General features: G+C 50.2%; 1 protein-coding gene across 1 annotated transcript; it reads right to left on the bottom strand.

Annotated features, from left to right (window-relative positions):
* Positions 1–1,873: 1,873 nt before the first annotated feature.
* Positions 1,874–5,088, bottom strand: KCNS2 (potassium voltage-gated channel modifier subfamily S member 2). The gene is made up of 2 exons (XM_060611010.2): positions 4,613–5,088; positions 1,874–3,966 (listed from the first exon to the last, which is right to left on the bottom strand). The coding sequence occupies exon 2, from the start codon at positions 3,921–3,923 to the stop codon at positions 2,490–2,492; it is 1,434 nt and encodes a 477-aa protein (XP_060466993.1). The 5' UTR covers positions 3,924–3,966; positions 4,613–5,088; the 3' UTR covers positions 1,874–2,489.
* Between the last annotated feature and the right edge of the window lie 18,221 nt (positions 5,089–23,309).

Here is a 23,309-nt window from a genome sequence, read left to right as displayed (position 1 = left end):
CTCTTATCTGAAACCACCACTTGGAGAAGTCGATGCTATTAGGACACTCTCATGCTCAGAAGTGACTGCCGTTCCGGGATGGGCACAACAATATTTTATACAAGTGTATAAATATATACAAGAGATGTTAAAAAGACAGTCTCTAAAGCACTTTGGGATTCCCCCAATGAAAGGCACCAAAAAAATGCAAGTCATTACTAAAATGAAAAGTCAAGTTTTCTAGCGTTCGCATCTGCGAAGAGCAACCACTAGGGATATCTCTTTTTTGGTGGTAAAACCTGCCTGTTGAGAAAAATACTCACGAGAGTGACTGAGTTATTCTGCCTCCTTCCTTGTTTCAACTTTTTCATGACCTTTGTGGCCCGTGACCACGGACACCATGCTCAGTGACCTGGTACCATCATCCTTGCCAAACTGAATGGTCCTGACAGATTTGTACCCTCCCCTGCCCTCAGTGCAGCTGGGAATCGTTTCATAAATTCTCTGCCATCCAGTGCTGGAAACATGAGCCTAGTGCAAATGCTAAAAAACAACCTGCTCTTCTGACCTGGTGGCCAGTTGCCCCTAAGTCATCGCATCTCTCCTGATACTTCTGACCAAGAGACGAAGACAGTAAATTGGCTGGCATTAGGAAGTGGCCACCTCCTCGCCCTTCCCCCATGAGGCTCCAGTACGATGGAAGGATTTGAACTTGGAACTCAGGGGTGTAAGGGACTGGTGCATTCATCCAACAGATTGCTCACTCTGTAGAAGCCATGGCAACTCTAAGTAGCAAAGCCTTCTGACAAGATCCTGAGGTACGTGTTTTCTTCAACCAGCAGAAGGCCCCAAACTTGCATAAAAAGCCAGCCTTTCTCCTCGCTGAGACCCCGGGATTCGGCAGCCTTTTCAAAGACCGAACAGTAACAAAAACCAACCGACGAACCACCTGACTACCTGGAAGATAACAGAGAACTACATTACAAAGAGGCCCAGATTCCCTTCACCATGTTGTGTGCTAGTTGACTGAAGAAGAGGAGAGAGGGCATTGTGGAGAAGGAAAGCGTTCTCAACCTTCAGCACAAGCGGAGAAATTTAAAGGTCTTTTAAGTAGCAGCAAGCTTTGCAAGAAGTTTGCCATTATATGTGACATTTTATGAAGTAACAATGTTTTGTTTTACAGCTCTTTCCTTGCTCCTGGCCCCTCCCCACCCTCTCCCGTCCAAAGGCTGTTGAAATGGAAATAATCACTACAGTATTTCCATCCTGGGTAAGCCACACAGCCTTCATTCATGCATGGCTATATTCTGAGTACACACTTGCACACCGCCCGGTTTCCATGTCAAACCAGGAACTCCAGGGCAATTAGAGAATCCTATATAACATACTGTATCCTGGAAGCAAAATTACCTAAGTTCTGCTTGGAAATAAAAGGGCTCTCATTTTATGAGCTACCAGAGCAGGCAACAAAGTTTCTAAGCTACTGCCCTTGCTAGCAACCCAATAATGTTTGCCTCAGGGAGATAATACAACAGTAAACCTCTTTTTAGTTGAGAAAGACAACACGACCTTATTTCTAAACATCTTAAAAAATAAATATTTCAAAAACATGCTTTGATCTAAGACACGGCAAAGTTTGGTCAATGGCCTAGACCAGGAACCTCAGCCAGAAATAAATGTCTCCACGGCCACCATAGGAAAATGAAGGCCTGATTTTGAAGGTCTTCAGGTATCCCGCAATTTAGCCTCCATTTAGCTGAAGCCCTGTCCCTAATGCTTCTCTTTTGGGAAAAAAATATTCAACCTTCACTACATGTTTAACTAAGTAACATTCTCTAAAAGTGACATTTACGAGATGAACATCAGTGTACGTCATTCTAAAGGTGACCAGTGTACCCATGCAAGCCACAGAGTTACAGATGGTTTGTAAAAACAACTCACAGCCTTGCATCGGTCGTATGCGCTTAACTTCACGTTCTTTGTTTTGGTATCAAAACTAAATGAAAGCAATGGATAGAGAACTGAGATTTTGTTTTCAGCTGACTGGGCAAAATCTCATCACATCCTTGCTGACCTCACCAATGTGTTTCCACGGGACAGAGTTGTGGGGGCTTTTTGTACAGAACTCACATGACAACCTCAGAAACAAGAGCACAAACAACTCACAGACAGTACTGGGCCACGAGCACTAGAAGAGAGTACACAATAAACAGAAAAAATTAGCATTCTGGGTGGTACTCATCTGGCAGAAAGGTGAACATTTTACGCCCACGATGCAAAGACCAGTGAGTGTCATTTCACTGAAGGGTGCAAAGGCATGGTGTCTGACACAACACCCTCTAAAAAGGATTCTAAATACTGTAAAAGCAACCTGGGGTGCACAACCCATGCATCTCTCCCCTTTGGGGCTGGGCATACTCCTTACGCCATAACTCTAAGGTGCCTGGACTGTGCCAGAGGCACCAGAGGCAGCTCAGCAACGTAGGTTTGAGGATGACAAGTCCTCTCGGCTAATGTAGGGAATCATTTAAACTTAGTTCACTTGGTGAGCTCCTGCTCATGTTCGTCAGGCTTGCCATGAGGGATTTAACTTTATGTGCATAGTAGTCCCTTAAATTGACAGAGGGAACCTCCTTCATTCCATCTCCGAAGTCACAGCTGCGCATGGCACTCTCAAGTTGCTTTTGGCGCCGATAAAAGTGGGAGAACTTGTTGAAGATCAAGGTGATGGGCAGTACCACCACCAGGATACCCGCCAAGATGCAGGCAGAGGCGGTCAGCTTCCCTGCGGTGGTTCCCGGGACCACATCCCCGTACCCCACAGTGGTCATACTGACGGTGGCCCACCACCAGCAGGCAGGGATGGTGGTCAGGCCCTCATTCTCCTCCTTTTCAATGGTGTAGGCCACTACAGAGAAGATGGAAATCCCCACAGAGAGATAGAGCAAAAGCAGCCCTACTTCTTTGTAGCTGTATTTCAGGGTGGCGCCCAGGGAGCGGAGGCCAGTGGAGTGTCTAGCCAGCTTTAAGATGCGGAAAATCCGCATCAGCCTCAGGACCTGGGCCACCCTGCCCAAGTTGGCCAGGGTAGGTGTGCTCTCTACCACCAGATTCACCACCAGAGTGATGTAAAAGGGTACAATGGACATGAGGTCAATAAGGTTTAGGGCATTCTTGAAAAATTTGAGGAAGTCAGGGGCCACAGCAAACCTGGCCACCAGCTCAAACGTGAACCAGGCGATACCAAAGTGCTCCACAATTTCGAACCTGGGGTCCTCTCCAGGGTTGCCCTGGCTGTCAGGTATTTGGAAGTCCGGCAGGCTATTCAGGCACATGGTGATGATGGACCCCAACACCACCAGGATGGACAAGATGCTGAAGACCCTGCTCAAGACCGAGTAGCCAGGGTTGTCCAGCGCCAGCCACAGCTGCCTGCGGAAGTTGCCCAGGGGCTGCCCATCAAACTTGGAGGCATCGTTGTAGAAGGCCAGGATCTCATCGAAGGAGGATGTGGTGCTCTCCTGGTCGCTCTGCTCATCCCACTTCTCCTGTTCGGGCTCCACTTTGCGGCCATGGTAGCTGTAGCTGCAGCAGGAATCGATGAAGAACTCGTTAATGCCCCAGTACTCTATCTCCTGGCTGAAGGAGAAGACGCACAGCTCGGCCATGACGTGAAGCTTGCCAGTGTGGTAGAAATGCAGCACATAGGGGAAGAGCTCGGGGTTGCGGTCAAAGTAGAACTCACGCTGGACATCGTCGTAGTCATCACAGAGCTCCAGAATGGCCTCGCGCGAGTGGCAGAGCAGCAGGCGGCCCAGACGCGTCTCAGGAAAGCGCAGCAGGGTGTGCGAGCGCAGCCGCCTCTTGAAGCCTCCTACGTTGATGCGGATCTCTCCATCTTCGACGTTGGCCTCCGACACGTCCCACAGGCTCCGGCGGGTCATTCTGGAGACGCCCGGCCGCCCGTGCCACGCGGGGGCGCTACACCTGAAGGCGGAGGAAACGGCGTCCTGTGAGCGCGGGGTGCCCAAGACCACGGCTCCCCTCTCCTTTCTCCCCACCCCTCTCTGGCGAGCCCAGTCCTCCCCAGGCGGGCCTCTGGGGGCTGAAGGGCACTGGGATAGGGGGAAGGTTCCGTGGGGTTTGGCCCCCTCCCAAGGAAAGGTTTGGGAGGAGAAGGTATGTTTTCAGTAGCATGGCTGCGCCTCCATCCTCACCCCGGGGGTCCTGTCGGTCGCTTTACGCTTGTGGGGGTCGCGCCCCCGCGGCTCAGAGAGCCCAGGGGGGCTGAAAGCTGACCTTGCCCGTGGGCAGGCCGAGGAGACACCCCCGCCCGCTCGCCGCAGACAGGCGGGACTGTACCTGGGATGCGCACGGGCAGGGCTGGGCCGAGGGTGGGGGACGCGCAGCTTCGGCAGGGGGGCGGAGAAATTCACCGCTCGAGTCTGTAAACCCGGGCTGTGGGTAGGGGGCCAGCCTGGCGTCCCCTGCGTCCAGCCCTCACGACTGGAGCCCCCTAGCCCCCCGCCCCGGGCCTCCCCGCCCGCCTGGCGCGGTGCCCGGGAGCCGCGTGCGCCGCGCCTTACCCAGCGGAGCTGCCCAGGCTCGCCCTGCGCGTTCTGGAAGCGCTTACCTGCAAGCACCGGGGCCCGCGGCCGAGGCCGGCGGGAAACTTCCCCGACCTGCTTGTTAGCATCTCTGCGGCCGCCGCTGCCGGCTGGCTGTGCGTGTGCGCGCGGGTGCGAGTGTGTGTGCGCCTGTGTGTGCGCCCGGCGGGCCGGCGGGCGGGGTCCGCCAAGCGTCTCCTCCTGTCTCCGGCTGGAGATGCTGCCGCCGCCCGCAGTTGCGGGAGGCTCACAGGTGGCTGCGTGGCCCCGACGCTTGCAGAGCCCCCCTCTCTCGATCCGCATGCCCCTCAGCGCCCGAGAGAGACAGCAGCCCGCGCCGCAGGCGCCGGCGGGAGCGGGAGCGGGAGCGGAGCCGGTGCGCCTCGGCTTGGCCCTGCGCTGGGGCGCAGAGCGGTGGTGCTGAACGGACAGCTCCACGCGCCCCACTCCGGGGCGCGGCCGCCGCCCCAGACTCCGGAGATGGAGCTGCCGCCGCCGCCTGAGCTTCTCGGCTCTCCTCCGGCGCGTCACCGCGACCCTTTTGAGCCCGCGGCTCGACGCAGGGCCGACACCTTTCCTATCCCTTGATGACAGCTATTACTGCCACGATCCCTCCTCCCAGGGCGCAGGCAGGGGACTGCCTACGGTGACCTTTCCCCACTGGGTGCTGGGCAAGAGCCCGGCCGAGGAAGGAGGGGTGGCTTGCGCGAGTCTGGGGGAAGGGCAGGGCTCCAGGGACCCCAGGTTTCCCCTTTTAGGGACCTGATGAAAAGTTTCCTGAAGCTGGGGGTGGGGGTTAGCGAAAGGCAACAGGAGGGAAGAAAAGGGGCAGGGAAGCCTGAGGTCAGCTCACCTTAGCTTGCCAGGGGTGGGAGCGCAGGCCCCACCTCTTGGGAGGGAGTCAAGGGGTTCTTTGGGGGAATTCTGTGTGGGTGCCATGTGTGTACAGGCCAGTGCCAGCGGGGTGTGCAGGCTTTATAGGAGAGTAAGGAGCTCTGTGTTTGTGTGTGTGTGTGTGTGTGTGTGTGTGTGTGTGTAGTCTGAGGACAGTACGACTTTTCAGTATCTGTGTGTGCAGTGTTGATAAAAATGGAACCTCTGAAGGGTGAGGAGATGTGCACAGTATGCCAGAACAGGGGAACCTAGGGCATGTCAGTGTAGCGTGTCACAACGGGTGACTGTTAGCTCTGTGTACTGTGTGCTGTACACAGTGTAGTATTCAATGCGACTGTGACAGGGTCTGTGTGTAATAAAATAAGAACTGTGTGCCTACGGGCTCAGTGGGGACTGTGCAGGTCTGTGAGTCCAGTGCAGATGTGCTCAGTGTCTCTGTCCCCATTCCCCAGGAGACTTGTGGCCCAAATCTGAGCTCTCGGTCTCCCAAGATTGTTCCTTAAGTCATCGCCTGTTGGGCCTGAGTTGAGAAATAGACCCACAATCTCTGGGGAGCCCCCACCCCTTGGTCTTTCAGCCCTTTCATAGTCCCCATTTGCAAAGACTGGAGCACCTTGTGAGCTTAGCAGGGAGCTAGCGGGCTACAGGTCTTGGTCCGAAGTCCTGGGGAAAGCCCCTGCGGTGTGGCTCTGGACTCACGGGGCAGCCAGCACAGCCACAGTGGAAAGCACATCCCTTCTTTCTGTGGGTCTGGCAATGCTGTCCCAGTTAGACAGGTGCTCTGTGGAGCTCCAGTGCTTTGGGGCTCCCTGGAGGGCCTGGGAAAGACCCTTGAACTGGCTCTGTGCGGGGGTTCTTGGATCCAAGCCTGGCTTCACTTAGAGGAGATCATGCCTGTGCCAGCCATTTGCCTCAGGATATGTGGGGAGGTGGGTGTGTGCAGGTGTGTTGTCTGCTGAGAGGGCTCCACCCCCACCCCCATGTCACTGCAAGCACCTGCAAGTGCAGGGGATTCCAGGGAAGCAGGCACGTGTGGGAGGGGGATGAACAGGGTGGCGAGGGCCACATGAGCATCCCTTCTCTTGTGTCTGATGTTTTTAGAGAGGGGTGTGTGTGTGTGTGTGCGTGTGTGTGTGTGAGAGAGAGAGAGAGAGGTGACGGAATCTGGCATTTGTCGTCTTTGTCTCCGTCCCTGTTTCTGTCAGGTCTGCATTTGGAGTACGTGCACTTCATCTCCTACCTAGTTCTGTTGGATCCACCATTTGAAGTCTGTGGCTCCCTCCGCACCTGGCTGGGTTGCAGTCTGGAGGCCCCTGGGTGTCCTTTATCCCCATGGGAGTGCTGCTGAGAGTGTGCCAGCCCTTGCTGAGGGTGTGTGTGTGTCTGTAAGGACAGGCGTAATCGCTGTGTTGCTGCCTCTTTCACTCTTCTTCAACCCCCTCCCACACCTTGGGGGTGGCGGCTGTGAGATCTCCCTGCTGCAGGTGCCCTTTGCAGCAGCACCTGTGGGGCTGGCTTTGTGGGCCCAGTGACTTTCTGTCTTGCCCTTCGCTGTCATCGTCGCCGTGTGCTGCCTGGCTGCTGGCTGCCCCAAAGCTTTCAGCCCCCCTTCTGCTTCACCAGCACATGTCTGTATGGCTTCTGCTGCATGGCCACCATCCCCAGCCACTCCCATTCCCTTGGCCTCGCTCCTGACTCTTCTGGTTTGGCTCAGTGTATAAATCACCTTCTCCTGCAGAATTTGGAGGGCCCCCTCCCCCCACCAAAAAAATGCTTGGGTTTGATAACTCTGGGGTTCTCCTCCCTCCCCTGCTTTGTGTATCTGCCTGCCTCCTTCTGTTCCTGTCTGTTTTTGTTCTTGCTCATTCCTTCTTCCTTTATGGTCGTGGGAGATTTTGCTCCACGGGCCCATAAAGACAGAGCCCCCTCTGCCTTCTGTTTCTCTTTGTTTCTCCCACACCCGCGACCACCCGGCCTGTGCTCTGCTCAGGCCCACTGGGCTCTCACCCATCTCAGCTCTGCACCCTGCTCCCGCCAGCCCCCCTCCTCCTTCCTCTTTTCCATTCACCTTCCCTTCCTCCCTCTCTGCCACTCCCTTGTCCACTTCCGCAGCCCACGGAGCTATGCCAACATGCCCCAGTTACTTGGCAGCCCACCGTTCCTACTTGCCCTTTGTAAGCTTTGCCTGGAGTCAAGGACAAGCCCCCCCGCCCACCTTTCCTTGAAGGGAAAATGAACTTAAGGGCTGCAAAGAGAAGCCCAAGTTTGGGGCATCTCAGTTATTTCTTGGAAAGGCTGAGGCAGAAGCTCTGTGTGTGACAGATGCCTTTGCAGAGGGTTAAGTGTATGTGACAGGCAGAGCCACTTGTTTATTTCCCAGTCACTGTGCTGAAGAGAAATGGAGCCATCTCACTCCTTCTGTACCGGGGAAGCTGGCTGTGTTTATGGTTTATTTAGAGGTCTGAGCCCTGATCTTAAAATACAGCCGCCTGCTCCAGGCACACATCAAGGCCTACACCCCCCCCTCCCCCCCGCCCCCCCCCCCCCCTGCTGGCCCTGCCAGGGAGATCCTGAAGGGGTGGGGTGGGGGAGGGTGGGAAAGGCACCCTGGGAAGGGGGACAAAGGCACCCCCAGGCAGTGGCCCAGATCCCTGCACCTGGGTGACTATTATCGCTGCCTCCCCTGCCAGCAGCACTGATCTCTCAGTGAGCCCACACATCTCAGAGTCGGCTTTTTTCTCTGACAGGCGAGGGGGCTGCTCTGGCGGCTTGGCTGAGGGGGCTGGGCTGCCTGACCTACATTCCCCACTGCAGAGAGCTGAGCGCTCATGCCTGCCATCCCACTGGAGTGGACTATTCACCTGTGTCCATCCTGCCCCCTGCCAGCCACCTTTCCCAGTGTCTCTTAAAGACACAAACCAGGTCATGTCTTTCTTTTCTGAAAACCTTCCAGAGGCTCCCTAACAAACTGAAAACAAAAGCCACTTCCTTATTACAGTTCCAAGACCCTCCACGATGCACCCCTGCCCAGCTCACAGAGTTCATCCCACCTGTCTCTTCTCTGCCAATTATGCTCTAGCTACATGCCCCTTTGCTCCATCCACAGGGCCTTTGCACGTACTATTCTCTGCTCATCATGGCAGCTCGACAAGGCAGGTTTCTTGTAGCTCAGGTCTTGCGTTAAATGTCACCTCCTCAAAGGGGCCCAACTGCTCAATTTAAACTGGATCCCGCATGGGGCACCTGGATCGTTCAGTTGGTTAAGCTTCCGACTTCGGCTCAGGTCATGATCTTGCGGTACATAAAGTTCGAGCTCTGAGTCAAGCTCTGTGCTAACAACGCAGAGCCTGGAGCCGTTTAGGGTTCTGTATCTCCTTCTCTCTCTGCCCCTCCCCCGCCCCTGCTCACACTCTGTCTCTCTCTCTTCTCAAAAATAAACATCAAAATAAATTTTAAACTGGATCCCGCAGTTTCTATTATTTCTCATACAGAACTTATAGTAGTTATTGAACATGTGATTGAATGATGAGCGAATGGGGCTCCAACTCCTATGCTAATGTCGCTCTGTGCTAGCCTGAGCCTTGACCCCACCTTCCTCTTCCTCAAGAAGGCAGTTGGAAGATGAGGAGTTGCTGTGCCTGGGGCTATGGCTTGGGGACCCCAGACTCTGGGGTGCTCTCCCAAGTAATTGGTTAGACTAATGGGTCTCATCCCTGGCTGCACATTAGAATCACTCAGGAGCTTTTGAAATAGTCAATGCCCCTGGAAGCCTGGGGTCTCACCCTAGACCAATTAAATCAGAATCCCTGATGTAGGGCCAGGGAATCAGTGTTTCCTTAAAGAGCCTAAGTGATCGCAATATGGAGCCAAGATTGAAAGCTTGAGCTGCATGTCTTTATGAATGTAAACACAGCGTGAACACAGAACTGTATGCCTACACGCAGCTCAATGGTCAGCACCAAAGGCAGGGGCTGTATCTTGCTCAGCTTAGTAAACACTCACACCCACCCCAACTGTTAAGTTGTGCCTGCCCCAGTGGGTACCATAAATGCTGGTATAGGTGTGCCTCTCAGAATCACTTACTTTAATGATAATTTGTGATTAGGAATAGTCAAGGTTTCTTCCCTACCTCGGAAGAGGATGCATTCGTGAGTGAGCCTTTATTATGTGAACAGCGGTGATGGGGACGGGGAACCAGGGAGCCAGCAAGCCTGTCTAGGTGGATTTAGGGTAGAAAGGGCACTGAGAAGTGGCTAGGGGTGGAGGCAGACCAAAGAGAAGAGGGAAGCAGGAGGGGGAGGGGGCAGGTCCTGAGCTGGGCAATCGGCCTGAGCCTTGGGAAGGAGGGCACTGGGGAGGGAAGGAATGAGACGAGATGTGTGGGAGATTAAGAGACAAAATGGGGGACAAAGGTTTTAAGTTTTGCTGCATTATGAATGCAATTCCTCATTAAGTGTTTTCTCAAGAGGCAACAGTAAATATTTCTATCACTTTTGTATTGTTTTTGGTTGCAGGACTGAATATATTATAGGTGGGTCCTTGCCTAGGCTGTTTGCTTTTATCCCCAGAGACCACCCTCCCCTCCTCCTACAGCCCTCCATCCCTAGGCACCCCTTGGAAGTCGACAAGGGAGGGAAGGTTGTTTCTGAAGGGCTCCTCTTTGAGTTCCTTAGTAAAAAGAGATGTCCAGAGGTCCCACAGCTGGCAGGCATAGGAGTTGGGGCCTCAAGGTCCTGACTCTAGTGTCTCTCTCTGAGAGTCTTCTCCTTGGGAGGCCCTCCCTAGGAGCCCTGCTGGCTACTGCTCCATGCGGGCCCTTCCATGGATCTCCCAGAATATCCTGGGAAGAGGCTGAAATAATTAAGATAAAACTGATTAAATGCAGACTTAAGGTCACCGCAAGGGAAATTACTCAGAGGACAACATGTCACCCAGGTAGCAGCCCTCCCAGTCTCACCTTCACCTGCCTCTTGGGCTCTGTCTCTTCCCTACCCCAGGCCTTCCTGAAAGCTCACGGTGTGGAGTTTGAGCCACAGAGACCCAGGAGATCCCCCTCTCTCTGCCTCAGACATGTCATTTCTGTTGTCCCTCCTCTACTGACCCTTCTCTGGGTGACTGTCAGCTGGACTGAAGCCTCCAGTTCTCAGCCTGGCCCTAATCTCTGGGCCTATCAAGACACTAGATCAGGACAATCTGCCTTAAGGCCCTCACTTGTGGGAGTGGCATCTCAGCCCGGCAGGTGGCTGATGAAGATAAGATGGCAGAGAAAATGAGGCTGAGGGTGAAGACAATGAGGGCAGCAGCAGAGGGAAGCCTGGCGGCTGGGGGATGTGCCCTGGAGGCAGGCTGCTTGTGTCCCAGTCCAGCTCTTCTTTCTCCATATGCCTGGCGAAACATTTGCCCCCTCCATGCTTTGAGGTCTTCATCTTGAAAACCTGTGACAGTCCCAAACTCACAAAGTTATCTAGAGAAGAAAAGGAGCATTAAAGAGCTATAGCACGGCCGGCACATAGCGAGTGCTTCAAATGTGAACCGTGACCAGTACTGATGGCTGAGCGCTTGTGATGTGATCTGCCTTGTGTTAAGTGGGGGGTTTAGACTCAAACATGGCTTTCTGGTCCCAGATATGCCCTCTTAACCATCTCAGGTAGGTGCAGAATTAGTCAGGGTAGGCTAATTGCTATAATGAATACCCCCCAGATGCCAATAGTTTAACATGATAAAAGGACCATTTCTTGCTTCGGTTATACTCCAACTGGGTGTTAGGGAGCAGCCTTCCAGGACTTAAGTGATCCCAGTCTCCTCCCTAGAGCAGCTTCCAGGACTTTGGGCCCCTTCCTTGGGATCCTCTGCATCAAGATGGCACACGAGCGAAGAGAACGTGGAGGATGGCACGAAATGTTTCCAGGGCCAGGTCTGGAAGTGGCCGACTGCGTTTCTGCCCATATTCCTTTGATAGGACTTAATCACATGGCCCCATGTAACTGGAGAGAGGGGGAGAGGAGGTTGTAGAAGAGAAATTAGCATTCTCTGTTGCCAATGCATGTGTAGAAGCCATTCTCCGGAGATAGGAAGAGAGAACACAGGAAGATGCCCCCTGGCTGTTTACCATGAGGTGGCTGAAGGTGTCCCAGCTGGAAGGGCTTTCCTCCAGGACGCAGGCCCAGGATGCCCTGTCTCTCTAGGAGTCCTGAGCCGGCACTGAGCAATGGTTTTGTCTCAGATAAGGCCTTATTCCCCTTTTTTCAGAACTTTTCCACACCACATATTTGAAGAAAGGTGTCAGTCCCAGTTCTTGGTTGGAATCAGCAGATAATTAGGCAGAAAAAGTGTGTAATAAAGGAGGTCACAAACTTCTAGGAGAGAAATGAGACTTGGAAGCTGCAGAGGCTAAAACCCCACCCCCTTCCTCCTGCTTTGATCTTCACTCCTTCCCTAGGCTGGGAACTTGGGAGAAATTACTCAGGGAAAGAGTCCCTTTCTGCCCTGGCCTGATTTTCATTTATCATGCCCACCCATCTACCCTGGGACACATTCCCCGCTTCCCACACCTCCCTCAGCTCAGAGGTGATCAGAGCTGCTGCTCTCAGGCCCTCCCTCTTCCGTGAAAGTGACAGCCACCCAACTATCCATCTATCACCCATCGATTGATCCATCCATCCACCCACTTCCCATCCCACACCCTGGATGCCTCTGTGGGCTCCTGTTTCTATGGTTACTCCAGGGCCTTAGTTTGCTTTGGGTTTGCTGAAAGATTCTCCTTTCTAGACTGTTCCCAAAGCAGCCTTACTGCCAGACTCAAACCCTTGATTGCTGGTAGGTTGTCCTGCTTCTTACAGCTCTGCCTACCTGTGGATCACACACTGCTTGCACATCGGTCCATCAGGGTGATCAGCTTCCTAGATTTAAAATAACAGCTTTCTAGTATTTGAACAGAGAGGTGATCTGGAAATACAATGTCTGGGAGGCTGCCACAGGAAAACAAGTGGAAGTTCCCAGAGATAGGTAGGGCCCCTTTGCGATAGTAACAAAAGCTAACATTTACTGGGCACTTACTATAAGCCAGGCACTGTTCTAAGGATTTCACGTCCATGAACTAGGTCAATTCTCACAACGACTCTGTGGGGCACGTATTATCATTATCTGAGAGGAAACAGGCACAGAAATATTGAGTAGCATGTTCAAGGTTATAGAGCTAACCGGCAACAGAGCTGCGATTTGGAGCAAGACAGTCTGACTCTAGAGATTTCTTCTTACACACTGCATTCATGACTTCTCTATGGCCTTTCCTTCCTACTCCTGGATTCTGGAAGCTTCCCTGATTCATTTTTTTTCAAGATAGGAAGTAGGTTTCGAACACCTCCCCACTACTCAGCTCTGCTCTGAGGGCAACGAATGCCCATATGCAAGAACTCCCCACCCCCACTTTCCACCCTAGACCCACTCGACAGCAGTTTTCCATTGCTCAGAAGACTGGGTGGGCCACAGCTGTTCTCATGAGGAACTCTCTGACCCTCCCCACCCTCAGCTTGTCTGTCTGTGGGCTCTAGAGATTTCCTCAGGTCATAGCCAAGTGGCAGCTTGTCCTCAGAGGCCTTCAGGAGGATGGGAAGATGCAATCCCATCAGAGAAACCCAGCTGAGGGAAGACACAAGATGTTCCCCACGAGTGACAAAAAACCAATTCACACTCTTTCCTGCAGCCAAAAAATTAAGCTAATTTTTCACTTCTCTGCTTACGTGCAACTCAACTAAACATAGGCATCTAAGAATGCAAACAATGACTAGATTTTCTTAATTTAGGGCAGTTTTAATTAAATCTTGCTAAGATGACAGAGGGTCTGGATATTTTTATCATGGTAGGAAGCAATGTGATTGGGAAGAGGTGGGGAACATGATGCTGGAAACACCTCCCTTGCCCGTCTCCCATCCCGGACTGACCTTCCAGGCCCACCCCATTAAGCACAGCTCCTGAGAAAAGGTGCAGTCTTCTTGAAATTCTGGTTTCCTTTGCTCTTTTTTTTTTTTGTTTTAAACAGAAACTAGTTTCTTTACACCACGCTCTTTCTAACTAACTGGAGTAGAAAAATCCAAATGATTTGGGGGGAAAAAGTTTATAAATTACAGAGTTATTTTTGAGAAAACGTTTGGACTTTTCTGAAGTTGATGGCATAAATATGAAGAAACCAAAAGTTTCTAAGGTAGAGTCTTCTAGTGCATACTGCTCACCCACATCCAGTGTTCCTCTCTCTTGGGCATATAGAAAGATGGCATTTCCCCATCCTCTCCAAGTTTGAAGGAACCACGTGACTTGTTCTGGCCAATGAGCTGTGTCTGGAGGTATTGCGTCCTATGTGGGCCAGAGCACTTGACTGCCGGTGTGAGAGGCTGCAGCTATTTCTTCCCTTGCTGTGAAAGTACATATTGTGATGACGATGCCTCAAGATCAAAGCAGCCTGGATCCTTGAGCACCTACATAGAGCACAGCCGCCCTGGATGCTCCTGGATTTGAAGCAGACTCTTGTGTGTTTGGGGGATACATTTTAGTTGGGCTATATTCCTGAGCTTTGAGGAGAGTTGGCTGTTTCCCACAGCAGAATCTCTTCCATCCTGATTAATACATTTTTTTTCTAATAATCATTGTACAATAGCACCCCATTATTTTAATTATTTTATATGAGACTATTTTGGAACTTAAAAAATCGTTGGTCCTACATAGTCTGGAATAGCCCATAGTCTGGGCTAAAGTTTACTTTTGCCAGATCTGAATAAGATTGCTGGAGAACATATTTAGTTTATTTAAATAAAACGTATGTGTCAACAGGAGGCTTTCAAATTTACCAAAAGTCCAGGGTAAGGTTAAAAGCAGTCCCTCAGAATAAAAGTAGTCAGAATGGGAGGCATATTCATTTCTCAGAGAATTATGCGTGCGGGCAGGTCCATGAGTGAAAACATTGACTTATAGAAGGGAACAGTAACTGAGTGGTTGAGAAGTCCTGAGAAGATGTCTGAAGAAGAATTTTAAGAAGTTTTTCCGTGATGTGCTGCCCGACCAAGAAAACCCCTGTTAAGCTATATTAGTGAAGGTAATGCCAACAAGTATAATAAATACATGTATTATGTCTCAAGTGTGATAGAAGTTTAATTCTTACATAAAGCCCAAAACACTTGTTCTAATTGGTGGATCGTTGCCCTCCAAGTGGTGAGTCGGGGAACTGGGCACCTTCCCATAGTCAACACCACCTTCCAATGGTGCAGAGCTCATCTGCATTCAGCCACAAGGCAAAGGAGGAGGGTGAGGATGAATGTGGGATGTTTTTACAGCCTAGACCTAGAGGTGGTGCACATCATAGCCACTGGTGTTTCGTTGGTCAGAACCCAGTCACGTGACCCCTCCTCATCGCAAAGGAGGCTGGGAAATATTCTCTAGCTGTGCAGCCTGGAGGAAGAGGAATCAGGCTTATGAAGACTTGACTGGTTTATGTCACAAAAGATCTTAATTCTTTCAAAGTTGGATTTGAGTATGCTTCGAGAATGCAATTCTATGTACAAAGAACCGTAAATGGACCAAACTGTGTGCAGGTTCCACTTGGGGGCCCTAAGCAGGCCCTAAAGGACAATATTCTGCTTCTTAGATTAAAATAATAGTCATAGACCTGAGCCACAGATATACCTTCTGGGATTCCCAAATTGTTGAAATTTGAATACACAAGTGTAGGTGAGTCAGATACAAGCAGTGACAACGCAGGAAAGCCTGAAAGAAATGGTGGCACATACTCTGACATTAAAATTGCCATTTTCAAGAATTAAATGAATGCAGGGCCCTGGCAATTGGTTAAATGGAGGATGCCTACGAGAGCTCTCTCTGCCAATTGCAAGTTGGACATCAGCGTTTAATCCAACCCTCATAGACTTCCAAGTGTCTTAAGACATAAGAGACTCTTGCATAAGGAGTGGAGAAGTTAATGCTAAACACAGTTAGACTAGTTCAAAGTTGTTGCCCTGCTCTAGCTGGGGTCAGCTCCCCTGGAGCACGACTGCTACCACGAGGCTTGCAGTCAAGTTGGCTTTGAACTGTTTATACAAGCTGACTGCTACTAGCAACATAAGAAGTTTGCAAAATGTTCTGTGCAAGGAACCAGAGAAAAGGGCCTTGAGCTGTGTTAGTGCTTCTCGGAAGGTTTCAAGGACGGCAAGCACTGAAGGCAGAGAGAAGACACTGTTAGACGAAGTACGAAACAGCAGAGATTGTTCGCAGCTCTCCAGCCACCAGGCGTCTGATTTAGTGGCCGACCACCTCACTGCCCCAATGCAAGTCAAGGGTAGAGTGGAGGGAAGCTAGGATTTATATGTTGAGTTCATAATTAGGAACCTACCAGCAGTGCAAATGTTTCCGATGCTGCATCCCCAGGGGAGCTGTGGAAGCTGGCTTGGATAATGAGAAGCACTTGGATCAATCCTTGTGGGAGAACGATCAGCAACTTTTAGTAAAAAGTGGCTGAGCAATTTGAGATCTGGTCTTAAACTTGGAGAGACTTCCTGAATTCCCTCTGTTTGAGATGCCTAATTGAGCCTGAGGAACAAAGAAAGGCAATATGGCGCTCTCTGGGAGCAAGATGAAATAATGGAATTCTAACTGGGGCGGTCGGGATAATTTGGGGGACCAGTGTGCCTCAATTTGAGAAGCAAGATGGACGGGAGAGCAGCTTCCCTAGTCCCACTCAAGAGACACCCAGATCCAGCCCAGGACTTAAGTTGAAGACAGTATCCCTGACTGTGCTCCCAGAGGGGTAACGTTGGTCACATAGAAGCCATTTCTCAGGCCCCAGAATGAGTGAGACAGTGTCACCCTTAGGCTGCCCTGAACATCTGAATAAGTGACATGTGCATTTTATTTGCAGCAAGGAACAACATCGCAGCTTGTAACTCCGAGGAAACATGGTCGGTGGGGATTGCCAAGGGGCAGGGACTCTGGTGGAAAAGGCTGGGTGGGTTCAGATGTTAATGGTGCAACAGGAAGCAGTGGAGGCATGCTGCAGGGGTGACAAGCCCACCACCTTGCATCTCTGTGTCTCCACACTGCCTGCGGAAAGAGAAGAAAAGAGAATCTAGATTGAATGAGGGGATATGTTGAACATGGAGAGAGCACTCACTGGTCACAAGTTAATATGACATTTTGACTGTGACTGTGTACTTCTGGAAGGGAGTTATGCAATTGGTTTGTTGGTTCTGGAAAAGTTGGAGGATTTTATTTCATGGCCTTGAGAGGGAGTGGAGCATAGGTTGGTGGCTTCTCATACAAAGAGCAGCTAGAGTAATGCAAAATCCTTGTGCCACCTTATTTAGAAAACCCGTCCCCAAATCTCCATTATTCCTCAAAGATTTAAGAGTTGAATGTCTGTTTCTTTTGACCGTGAAAGACCTGAAAAGGCCATGAGGACCCTTAAATTTATGTGGGTAATACTTAAAAAGGCACATAAAAATGAATGTGACTGATTGAAAATAAGCCTCATCTAAGTATTAACACCAATTGGCCAAACTTTTGGGGAGGGTGGTGGTGGATATTTGTTGGTACATAATTCATTGTAATAATGAATTGCCGTTGTAAAGAGTATACCACTGGATATTAGGTTTTCTTTTTTTTTTTTTTTAATGTTTATTTATTTTTATTTTTATTTTTTAAAAATTTTTTAATGTCTATTTATTTTGAGACAGAGAGAGAGAGAGCATGAATAGGGGAGGGTCAGAGAGAGGGAGACACAGAATCTGAAACGGGCTCCAGGCTCTGAGCTGTCAGCACAGAGCCTGACGCGGGGCTCGAACTCATGGACCGCGAGATCATGACCTGAGCCAAAGTCGGCCACTTAACCGACTGAGCCACCCAGGTGCCCCAATGTTTATTTATTTTTGAGAGAGAGAGAGAATAAGTGGGGCAGGGGCAGAGAGAGAGGGAGAATAGAATCTGAAGCAGGCTCCAGGGTCTGAGCTATCAGCGCAGAGCCCGATGTGGGGCTCCATCTCACAAGCCATGAGATCATGACCTGAGCCAAAGTCAGATGCTTAACCAACTGAGCCACCCAGGTGCCCCTGGACATTATGTTTTCTGTCATAGGACCTTCAGATGTACCAAAGCTCTGATTGATCTAAGGGTAAATGATTACATGAGAAGAAGCACTTAGAATCTGCTCCCTACCTTTTTACTTCCTCCTAGTGCCTGTACCATTTATGAATGGCTTTGTCTTAGTAAACATGTGAATATGTTGTGTATATGGAGAAAGAACTTATCAGAGGGCTGGTAGAAAAGAACACCGTGGGATCATATGGACACATTTAAGATTACTAATTAAGTTATACACTGTCAGCAGAGAGAGAAATATAAATGGTGCAGGTGTTTACATCAACCACATCATTCAATGAGCAACAATTTGATTATTTATCTATCCACTCGTTCACACCTGCATACCTAATTCTCAAAAGAGAGAAAGAAAGAAAGAAAGAAAGGAAGGAAGGAAGGAAGAAAGAAAGGCATTCAGAGTAGCCAAAATATGTCCTATCCCAGTTCTCTTTCCTTCATTTATTCAACAAATACTCATTAAGACTCCTGAGCAAGACAGATGAGTAAAGGAGTCAAGGGCAATAAGACCACATTGTAGATGAGGTCCACATGTTAGGGACACCTGGGGAATTCCTGATCCAAAAGGCAATCCCTATCCCTCTGTCCCATTATTTCTAGAAGGAGGGAGAAGTGAGAGGACACAGCTCACATGTCTCCACATGTGTTTTCACAGGGAAGGGAGACAGATCCTTGGGATTTCAGCCACTCCTTGGCCTGTGCTCACTCCCAGCTCTGACTTATACAGAGCTTGAGTCAGAGATGGCCTTCTAAGATCTTCCAAAGCCATTTTTGCCAGCCGGGTTTTAATGCAATAACCACTGAGATATTCCATTATTCTCTAAATCAGTGGTTTTTAATTTCCCCCCTTTTCTAACAGCCCAGATCAGAAATAATGTGGAAAAACTTAGGAAACACAAGTGCAGAGATAATGAGGCTGATTCAGTGGCCTTCTATCCCAACAAAATCTGATTCTTGGGCCTCTGACTTGGGTCAGTTCTTTCCTTCTGGATGTGTGGCACTCTCTGGCCAAGGAAGGGACCACTGAGGGTGTTTGAGAGACACAGGCTTTCCCTCCATCACCCAGCCCAGCCTAGAAGGCATTTGGCAGAGAAGGTGTAGGGGATTGTCCTGAGCTTGAAGACAGCTGTGAATGAGTCAGAAGGGACTTCAGGTCAGTACAAGGCCCCAGAGCCATGTTGACCATATTTTTCAAGCCTTAAAATTGAAACACATGGTTTGACACATGAGTTACAATAGGACAGAAAATCTGGAATTAGAAAATTCACATTGCAGGGTGGTATTACTGAGTCCAAAGTGGGATTGGGAGGTTTGCCGTAGGTTGACCTGATGATCCGTATGTCAAACCCCCGGCATCTGCTTACATGAAGTGACATGCACAGGGCCTTTGTTGGCTGGAGAGCATGGCGGGAAGGGTGGCCATTGCCTTCAGAAGGGAGAGGGAGAGACTGGTTGGAAGGAATGGCAGAGTGTCATAGAACATGCAGACAGGGGGCTTAGAAAGAAAGCCAGAGGGGCTGTTTTCATGAGGAAGTTGAGGACAGTCTGGGTACAAACCAAACTGCTTTGGGGCTCACTCACAAAACATGAGAGACGCTGTTTTTCTCACGTGCATGGAGCCCAGCACTGCCCTTGCATCTTGCGGGATGGTGATTCTAGATGCCCCAAGAGATGGTGCCTCCCTCTCACCCAAAATAAGATTTTCCCAGGGGCACCATTAGCAGTGGATTCCCAGAAAGCTTCAGGTGAGTGAATGAAAACATGAGGCTTCATAGACAATTTAGGGATGAGAGGTCCTGAGAGAGAAGACAAGGCGAGTGGAGGGATTCTAGGTCACTGATTATGAGGCTTAAAGAAAGCTGCTAACATTATAGAAAAAAGTTGAAGACCACAGACCAGGGGACATTTTCTTTCGAACTCAATATTGGGTCATATAGTGGGAGACATAGTTGGATAATAAGATAAAGAATCTGAATTTGGGACTGGTCTGGAAAAATTGCCAAAGCAGTATCAGATTGACTTGATTGAGGGTTTCATTTGATTATATCCCTAACCTCTGGTTACATGCGCTTATTTATCCAGACTATTGTTTCAGCAGAAAGGGAACCCACGGTCAACTTTATAAAACCAGAAGTAGCATTGCCAGCCAGCCTCTGGCTCTAGATGCGTGTGTGTGTGTGTGTGTGTGTGTGTGTGATCTAACTTTTGAAAAGGGTTGTGTCAGTGAGACCTATTTAGAATACAAATGATTGCTCAAACTCTCTTAAAGGCTTTAAGAATATATTTTAATCATTGAATCTGCCCCTAAGCCCAGCAAAGTTATTCATGAATAAATTGTTGTGCCTTTGAGTCAACAGGAATTGGGCAGACTTACTGAATTAATGGACCCTTCTCTTCTTCTGGTCCTTTTCATGGCTGCGGCGATGTGCATTTCTTCTATCTCTGCGAAATGCAGATGGAGTATCGTTTTCCCTAAATTGATCTGTTCTACATCACTGAATTTCAGCTATTTGCATTTTTATGCCAGAATCAAATCTAGCTCATTATTATTGTTGTGGAAAATAATTATAATCCGTTAATTGTCAAGGCACTTGACAATTTAAAAAAATATTCACAAATGTTACTTAATTCCATCCTCTAACACGGAGGAGTAAGCAGAGTAGGACTTATCAAATGCACCTCCAGCTCCAAACTGCTCCTCTCTTCCAGATGGTACAGTGAAGTTCTTAATGGTTAGGTGACTTGCCCACGGCCACAAGGATAGAAACTGTGGAAGCAGGAAGAGAACCCAGCGTGAGTGGCTCGGCCAGTGCTGAGCTCGGGTCTCTTCGAGTCCTGTCTTCAAAGTCCGTTAAGGGGTTTGATCATCAAACCCCGTTAAGGGGTTTGAGCCTTGCAGGCTCACTGTGGGTGATGGGTGTGTGGGGCCTGACATAGGTGAGTAGTTGGTTGCCCCCGTTCTCCTTCCACCTCCAAGGGATTGCGGGGATTGCCGTCTGGAGGTCCTGCATCCACCAGGGCTGAGATGTGAGGGCATAAAATTTACCTTTCTACCAGCCTGGAGGCTAAGGGGCTAGCAATCATACCACACAGCATGCACGCACACATACACGTGCAAATGTGTGGCCTCCTCTTCCATGCCGGACTCCAGGGCTGGAACCAAACTTTGCTATCAGTGGTCCAACCCCTTCTTTTACGGAAGGGGAGTTCTACACTGAATTCTGGACCTCAGCTACGCGGGAGGCGTTTGCATTCATTTGTGGCAGGACAACTATATACACCATGCCTTACTTACCTCTTCGGGGGTCAGAGTTCCCCCACCTGGTTTCAGTGAGGAACCACATTCAGGTGCAAGTAACAGAAGACTCAGCTGGAGCCATTTTCACAAACAACCTGCAGGAAGCTGTCTGGAGGCCCCAGTTCGCTGTTCACCGGCGCTGGCTTCTGAGTGATCGTTTTTGTCTCTTCCTTATGCTGTTACCTGAGGGCCTCAAGAAGATGGTTGTACCTCCCAGCATGTGTCCACATATCAGCCAGGAAGAAGGAAAGAGGACGGGACATTAGTAACAAACTTCTCCTTAATCTCATTGGCCTATGCTGTGAGTCTGCCAGAAGGCTTCTCTGTCTGTCGGAGCCTGCTCGCCTGAGCACGGAACAGGTCAAGGGGACACCTGACCGGCCCTGACCCTCTCCCTAGGGGCAGCTGTCAGCCAATCGATAACTGGTAGGTACTGGCAGGTCAATACCCCAGCTCCTTTGCCCCCATGGGGGTGGTGATTCTAAAACGTCTTTATTCTGCACTGTCTCCAAGAGTGCCCAGAGGGGGATTAAGCTTCAGTTTTGCTTAATATTACATCTCTCCTTGCCTCCCTTTCCTTCCTGGCACTGGCCTCCTGTCTCCCAATTAAACTACTTGCACTAGAATCATCCTCTCAGGGTCTGCTTTTGCAGGGGAAACCAAACTAAGGTGATGGGGAACCCCACGATCAGGGAACTTAAGCAGATTGTCCAGGGTTGCCAATAAGTAGGTATCCAGGATTCAGATCCAGAACGTACAGATTCAAAGGCTGACTTCTTAACTCCTATCCTGAACTGTGAGTGTCTGAAGGCCCCTGGTGTCAAGGGGGAACTGTAGCCAGACAGGGCCTACCTTGGGGCGGGGGGGGGGGGGAGGGGGGGGGGGACTGTGAGTGTGGGTGGAGCTGGGGAAGCATTTGGCTGCCCTTGGCTTCCCCCAAGTGTCAGCAGCTGTGGCAACAGCTGGGGGACAGGCTGATCACTCAGTTTTGAATTCTCCTTCGCAATTAGCTCAAGGCCATGAAAGCTGTCAAAGAAAGGTCAGGACCTCCCTGGAGGCTTTCCTCCTTTTCTGGGGCTACAATGCATGCGTGAGGTCTCCTCCTTCAGCCTCCCACCCAGGGTCCCTCTGGAGGGGAAACAGCAGATGCTGGCCTCCTGGGGCTCTGCTTGGAAAATGTGCTCATCAGGGAAGGTTTACAGAGAACGAGCTGCATGTTCCTTCCCTGGGAAGAGCAAATCCCTCCTGGCAGTGTCTCTTCTAGGGCTGAAGGAACAGTCACAAACTGCCTCCCGGGCATGTCCTTCTCACCCAGCTGGCCCTGCACAGATACAGCCATCACGACTCTGGACCGGGGGAAGCAGATGACACATGCTGAACTCAGTAGAGGCCACCCCCAGACTTAGGATAGCAGGGCCCTCTTGATCCAGCAGACACAGAGGTAGAGGGTCTCCTGTGTGGCTCTGCCCTGCCCCTCCCACTGGGCACAGACCTTCTCCTCCTCTCAGAGACTCAGTCCCATTAGGTAAATGAGCCAGACCCCACGGAGCTCTGAATCCTTTGGCTTTCTGAAAGAGGGGACAGGAGTTGGTCGGGGCACTAGGTCTGGCTTGAGTTATGCAGAGCCACAATAGTCCCTTTACAGGCTTGGGAAAAGGAGTCAGGAGCCTATGATTCAGCGGAAAGAACACAGGCTTTAGGGTTAGGTGGGCCTGGGCTCACATCCCAGCTCTGCCTCTCACCAAGATCCCTTAGGAAAAAGAAGATGATGGTAATGAGCCTGCACCTCAGGGTTGTGGATGTCACATTTATGCAGCTGCTAAATACATACTAGGTGCTGAATAAATGGTAAAGCTATCGTTAATACTGTTAATATCGTTAATGATGCCTAGGGGAAAACAGGACAGGAAGGAGAGTGTGATCTATTTGTGTGAAGTTGTGTTATACTGACAGGAGGTTTATCAAGCCATGAATAGTAATTATCTCTGGGCAACGGGATTTAGGGGCCATTTTTACTTTCTTTTATTTATCTGTGTGTCCCTTGAATATCTTTATAATGCATGTCCACATAAGAAAAATTGCCCATCTATAACCTCAATGGGTTCCAGTAAAGGTTGGATTCTTGATGCACTTGAATGTGAAAGTTCTGGATTAGGAGCGTGGGGGAAGTTGTATTACTCTTCATAGCAGGAGAAGGATTTGGGCTCCCAGAACAACCTGAAGCCCAAGGGAGAGTGTAAGAGGATGGGGGGGAAAGAGGCAGCTAGTTAACAGGAGCCCATGTGGTCAGCAGCATGTATCTAAATTTTCCACACACTCAGATGGTTGGCATGAGTAATTTTCACCGGGGGGCACTAAAATTGGGGCCCAACTTCACATAAGAGTTAACGTGGGGTAGG

Source organism: Panthera onca, chromosome F2, assembly GCF_046562875.1.
Source record: "Panthera onca isolate mPanOnc1 chromosome F2, mPanOnc1 haplotype 2, whole genome shotgun sequence".
NCBI lineage: Eukaryota > Metazoa > Chordata > Mammalia > Carnivora > Felidae > Panthera > Panthera onca.
The sequence above is the reverse complement of the archived record's forward strand: the minus strand, read 5'-3'. Positions and strand labels throughout refer to the sequence as shown.